Genomic DNA, 6,604 nt, shown 5'->3' on the forward strand with positions numbered 1-6,604 from the left:
GCAAAATGCAGTATTATTAGTAACTTTTGTACTTTGGGGTTGGGTTTTTGATTTTTTTTTGCTAGTAAGCTAAGGAAGTTATTACTAACAGAGCTCAGTTCTTTAAGAGAGGAATTTGCCTTAAAAGATGGGTGCAAAGGCATCACTTCTGTTTTCCATGTTTACATGGTACTGATTCATTTCAGCAGTCCCTGGGAAGCCTACTGCAGAATGTCTTTATTTTTATTTTTTAAACTGTTGATGAAGTGGAATGTTCTGGATCAATCACACCACATGTTAACAACTGAAGCACTCAACAATAAAAGCCATCCAGGGAACTTAAACAGCAGCCATTGTACTTTGCTGATCTTTCCCTTGACAGCAAGTTAATAATGCCGTTATAGACTGCCTACAGCAGAAAATAAGGTCATCATACCTTCTGCATGGCATCACTTGAAGGACAAGGAGGTATTCTGACATGCCACATCCATGTGTGGTAGAACAGAGCTGGGGACTACTCGGAGATGCCACAGCTGCCGAGGGCAGGCTGTAATATGCTCTCATTTGCTCTGGGACAGAGATGAGGAAGTGGAAAGGAGACCTTGGCCAACCTTCCTCAAACCCACCGGCTGAGGCACCAAACAGCTCAGGTAGTATGAAGGGGCTGGCGATTCCTGCAGTAAAGTTTTGTGGGATGAAACCTGTGCAGCCTACAAACGGAAGCTCGCAGACCTTTCTATATGGAAACTGCATGTACCGAAGCCTAACGTTTCATTTTGTGGTTGGTCAATTAGAGATCCTTTAAAGGGAAACTTATTTTCAGAGAGGAGGGATAAAAGCTTCTAGCAAACAGCCCCCCCTTAAGATAAGTCACATTGTGTGTGGACAATCGCTATCCATCTTTGAACACCTTGGTCTACTTTTCTAGACGGTTAACACATTGTTTGCAAAGCTCCTGGGAGCTCTGCACGTTTTCGTTCCCCCTCTTATTCAATCACTATTCGTAACACACTATGTAAATGCAGAGTTTGTTGTGAATCTAACATTTTACTGTACCCTCAATATTGCTTGCAAGTGTTTCTCACCTTCTGAATTTCCCGTTTCATTTAAATTTCAGTTTAGCTATTCTTTTTGTTTGTTCCTTCTTCAGTGTGTGTGAAAGTTACCATGCAGAGCTATACAGAAATGTAAAGCCAGAAAAAGTTCTCAGAAGATCTATGCCCACAAGCAGGATAAGCCTAACATCTTGAACATTGCTGAAAAAGGTTTTTTCCAACCTATTCTAAAATGATGTCTCACAGAGTTTTTAGGCAGTTTTCTCTGGTGCTTTCTCATGCTTAAAGCTAGAAACCTTTTTCCCCCCTAATATCTACCTGTTATCTAATACCTACCTAATGTTCAGTTGTTGATTCTCTGTAACTCCAGGGTCATTTTCTGCTGTACTATCGCATCATTCCAATTTTTTGTTTACCTAATTAATACCTGTGTCCTGAGAACTGTGTATACTTTCTTGCCAGAATTCCTTCTTCAGGGCTGCTTTTCACATACGTATAAATGCCATAAAATGCATAAGAAGTAAAATTTGCAAGAAGCTGATGCTGTTTTGAAGATCACTTTGTTACTGGTGAAGAGGAACCCCTTAAATATATGATGCCTTAGCACTAAGACTTCCATCCTCTGTGATACACTCTTATACATATTTAATCAATTTATTTCTGCCTATTTCTCTTTATGAATAATAACAGTACTGTAATAGCACTCTAAGTCCAATCCTCACAACAAAACAGCATTTTTCTGTCCACAACAGAACTGTTTTTTAAAAAATCTGGACCCTCATTCCCTCTCAAAACGGAATAAACCTTCTTAATGCAACCACCTCTCTGTAAATAGCAAGAGATGATTCTGGATGTTTGAGAGTCCCTTACCATCTATAAACTATTTTATCAGTACTTGTTTTTGCCATCAGCACAGCTGTTAGAAAGAATAACAGACCTGTATTCACTATCGAACCATGTATTATTCTCCATACTAAAAAAGCAGGATATAAAATGTTAAGAGTATAAATATTGATCTGAAGGGGGTATAGTGCTTTTAGCTGAGCCCTCAGTGGTCTCTTATGTTGGAAATGCATTGAGCTATCAACTACATAAATCAGTGAATAGAAACTGGAATCATTAAGAATCCTCATTCTCAGTGATCCCTTGGTAAAATAACATAAAGCATGGAAATCATGAATTTTTGTTGTTGTTTTAGAAATAGTGCTGCTGAATTAACAACATTGTTTTGATTTGCTGCAATATGCAATATTGAAAGTATAATCTTAGGAACAGAAAGTCTGACATGGTGAATGACTCTCTTTTCTCTTCTTCTTTCTGTAGGAGTGGGATTGATAATAACTGACTGTCCTTGTAAATGTTTCAGGAATCTTTAACAAAAGGAATTGTAACAAATAAAAAACAACATTAAGCCTTAAATATAAAGCATAGATCTGCTTAGAGACAGAAACCTTGCCACAGCTTTATATACCGTCAGCTGTGTTAAAACTCTAAAAAAGTTCAAGACTACTAGGAACTTGATATATTTTTGATTAGGAATTTTTCTACCTTTATATTTGTGATGTAAAGTAGTGTTGCATTTAATACAGTGGAATTGCTTTACAACTAATTTTTTCCTCTAGATGACTGTCATACAAAAATGTGCTTTTTGATATTTGCAGTAGAAACCAAGCAAACAGATATGCAACTTTCCTCGTGAGACTCTGTGTAATATGTGTATTTTGTTCCTTCTAACTGCCTTTCAGCAACCCAGTGTAAGCACGGTGCAGTGTATGATACCTGTGGTCCGGGATGTGTCAAAACGTGTGACAACTGGAACGAGATCGGCCCATGCAACAAGCCCTGCGTTGCAGGGTGCCATTGTCCAGCAAACCTAGTTCTGCACAAAGGAAGATGCATCAAGCCAGTCCTGTGCCCACAGCGATGACATTAGTTCTCTTTCCGCGGACACTAGTGCGGGTGGTCGCTGACCCCTTTGATGCTCACAGCCAGTGAAGGACTCCAGCTGTTTGTGTGCAGATTCGGCAAAGTACACGTCTCCTCAGAGTGTAAATATGCTCCTGTGTGTGTATTTATGTGTGTTTATGTATGCACACATGGCACCTAGAAAGATATATAAATGTATACAGTGTGTGTGTGGATACACATATCTATACACAAGTGCCCTAAACGTAAGTAAAACCCATATATTTATATATATGTCCACACACACAAATATACATCATTTCTATATATCATAGAAGGATGAATTATTATATGTATATTTTTTGCTATAAAGTTTATGTATTATTATTTCTAGGACCCTGATCTGTAAGTCATTGTATAAATAAACCAGGTGTTTTTAATATAATATAGTGGCACGAAAAGATTGGATGACTTTGCCATTGCATAAGTTTGTCGTTTCTAAGGAAACTTTTCTAGGGCCATAGCACTGCCAGACTGGATTAGTTTCAACACAGAACCTGGATTTACAGTTGTACAGGAAACACATTTCTCTGGAGATGGAGGATTTATCTAGGAGTATTTCATGCGTACCTTAGAGCTGCATAGTGATTGGTGACAGTGCTTAATCAGGCAGAGAAAGCTGGGGATCGGCTTTTATGCTTTACTGAAATAACTGTGCAAAACGATTTCCAAAGCTGGTTGGCCAGCTGCCAGCATAGAGATATTTCTTTCTGGAACGGCACCAAAGAGTCAGGGGCCAGATTTTCAAAAGTGTTTGGCACCCAGCAGCTCGCTTTGAAAATCTGACCACTTCCCATTTCATATCCTAATGCCCCGTCTCTGTTGTTGTGTTTGGCAGTAGCTGTGATTACATGGTAAGGAACTTGAAGAAAATATTGATGTACATATTAGCCCCTTTAACATGTTTGAAACTGTTGGGTTTGTTTCATATTTCCCCCCAAATATTATGCAGAAAGCAAATCCCACTGTGAATTGGAGTGTTTGATTTCAGTGTGCCTTAAAACATGAAATAATGCCGGGTTTAGTAACTCATTTAATTTATCAGCATGGTTTAGAAGAAAGACAAATTCACCACACCAGAAAACCAGTAGAGAATGTCAAATACTAATTGGAGAACTGCAATTTATTTCCTTACTGGTCTTTTGCTTGAGGTTTATGAACATGTGGGCTCTGTGAAGTTTGCATGACTTTTGAAGTCTCCCAGGGGAGAAGCAATAATACGGGATTTCATTAGAAACTGTTAAAAAAGCCATACAACTTTCTGAAGCCTGAAGAGAGGGGGGGCTATTTTTCTTCCACTGGAAAACCTCTTGTAAGAGCCTGATGGAATGGCCTCTGGAGATGACAGAAATCTTTGGGCATCTGATTTAGCTTTATAATGAAGTAATATCCTCCCACACAGCTACTTCCACAATGCCTTGTATTGAAATTGCACATTGTAATGCTTTGAACAATTTTCTCCTTTAATTCTGTACTCTCCGGGAAGTTTTGCAGGGTCTGAGTTTACAGTGAGTGAGTGGGTGCAACACACTTGGGTTATACAACCTGCCTGCAATCCCATCCTGGAGGAAGATGCTGAGTGAGCCTGGTTAGCTTACGTACCACACTGTCCAAAATGCTGCACCACCACAGTTTTAAAAAGAGTTGGGCAAATAATGCCAGGAGCATTCCATGGACATTTATCCAAATCTTAAATAAACTCAGCTTGATTTTTTTATGTCCCCTTTGTGTTCATTTTCTCAGAACAATCAAATAATTTGGTTTTACTGGCAGAGAGGGTTTCGAAGCCGCATACACAAGTGCACTGGGAAGCAGAGTTGCAAATGTGCAGATCCCATCAGAGCAGGAAACTAGAAGAGTTTTATGTGGCTCATGTGATAATTGAATGGTGAAGCTGAAATTTAGAACAATTGCAATTGGTCCAAGGAGTTAAAATATAAAATGGCAGTCATTAAAATAATTTAAAGCATCAGTTAGACTGAGGAACATCTCAGCCTGTGAGCTTTCAGTGCTGAGATATGGGGTCTAAGCCATTAAAAAGGTTACTTGCCTAGCTCTAGTTTAGGACAGATTTTAATTACCGATAGATTTTCATTACTTACTGCTCAGTGTTTCCAAAATAAAAATCCAGGCAAAGTGAATTGCATGCATGAACGGTGTGTCCTTCCCTTTTCTTCTCCTGACTGATGAAGGTGAGTGAAAGGTGAGGGGAGAGCCCTCCAGCTCTCTCAGTCCACTGATCGCATTCAAGCAATGCTTAATTGATACCAGGTGAAGAGGTGTCTCAGTCTATCTGTAGGACAAACTCTCTTTTTAAATCTTAAAATGGTTGAGTTTAAAATCTGACCTACGGGTCATTTCAAAATGAGGACTCATTCCTTGGTTTAGCTTTTTTCACGTCTGCCTAATTAACGCTAGCCCCCTGCTTTTTGCTTTAGTGATGTAGACTGAGAAAGTGGTATTACCTCTAAGCTGTCCGACTGTGCCCTTATGGTGTTGTAGAGCTTTTTCCTCCAAGCTCTGCAGTTTTCAAGGCAACAGTGAGGGCTATCATCTGCTCTAGTTCACATGTATTGCTCTCCTAGAAATTGCCCCCAAGTTTCAACTTGGCACAGGCTTTATATCTGTAGTTATCCTGTGCCCAGCTGAGCTACTCAGTCCAGATCAGTCCCAGCTGGGGCTGTCTCATTCTGCTCTCCTGTTTGCTTCTCTTCTTCCAGGGTATTCAAAAGTTGAAAGGCTAGCCCAATAACATCAATAACAACATTACCACTGGCCTCACAGAGTTTGGGTTGCAGCCCATCTTCCTCCTTAGTGCAGCATTCTTTCTAATTCTGCTGTCTTGGCTCATGAAATATTACCCCTAGGATGCTAGGGCTCATAAAATATTACCCCTAGGATGATAGAGCTGGAAACTTCCTCTGTATCACCAGGGATTTATTTTTGACAATATTCACTGATAATCCAATTTTAGTATGCTAACTGTGTTTAGTATGCAATAATGTGTTTTTAATAATAGCATAAGGCTGATAATCCATATGGTATATTCACCATGCAAAACTGATGGTTGTGTAAGTTTTGGTCTTGATTATGTTTATGTCAATCTGTGCATAGAACTTTGTGCCAATTTGTAAGGTGAAATATATTTGAAGGAGCAGAGGTTCCAACCAAAGAATGATCCAAAAGGAAAGTCTGAGAAACAGCTCTGTAATCCAGTGGATGGAATGAAGGAAAGACTTGGATTGATAGCTTCACCATTAACCTGCTGTGTTCCCTGGCAAGTCATTTAATATTCTGCACTTCCCTGGGGAGATGAGACTGTAGGTTTATGCATCTTTTTTAAGTTTACGGATAGAAAATATTCTAAAACGCCATACATCACCAGGGGAATGTCAGCTGGTATTTTACCAATCAGACTCAGGTCTGCTTTGCATCAAGTTGTCCCATATCTCCCATATCATCATTGCTTCAAAGTCAGCTTTTAGTTGGCATACATGGAGGTCAAATACATTTACTTCCTCCTCATTTACTTTCAATTGTGTCTATTTTTGTCATATCTATTGAGTTTTATAAACCATGGAGACAAGCCATAGCCAAGTAGAGCA

At 39.3% G+C, this 6,604-nt stretch overlaps 1 protein-coding gene across 5 annotated transcripts in view; it reads left to right on the top strand.

Annotated features, from left to right (window-relative positions):
* Nucleotides 1-4,716, top strand: part of BMPER (BMP binding endothelial regulator) — a 153,116-nt gene extending 148,400 nt beyond the window's left edge. For all 5 annotated transcript variants that reach the window (XM_032988841.2, XM_032988842.2, XM_042806437.1 and 2 more), the window contains one exon: nt 2,780-4,716. In XM_032988841.2, the coding sequence (XP_032844732.1) occupies nt 2,780-2,961 (182 nt within the window). In that variant the 3' untranslated portion in view covers nt 2,962-4,716. The remainder of the gene's footprint in view (nt 1-2,779) is intronic.
* The last annotated feature ends 1,888 nt before the right edge of the window (nt 4,717-6,604 follow it).

Source organism: Tyto alba, unplaced genomic scaffold (genome assembly GCF_018691265.1).
Source record: "Tyto alba isolate M040663 unplaced genomic scaffold, T.alba_DEE_v4.0 Super-Scaffold_46, whole genome shotgun sequence".
Classification (NCBI taxonomy): domain Eukaryota; kingdom Metazoa; phylum Chordata; class Aves; order Strigiformes; family Tytonidae; genus Tyto; species Tyto alba.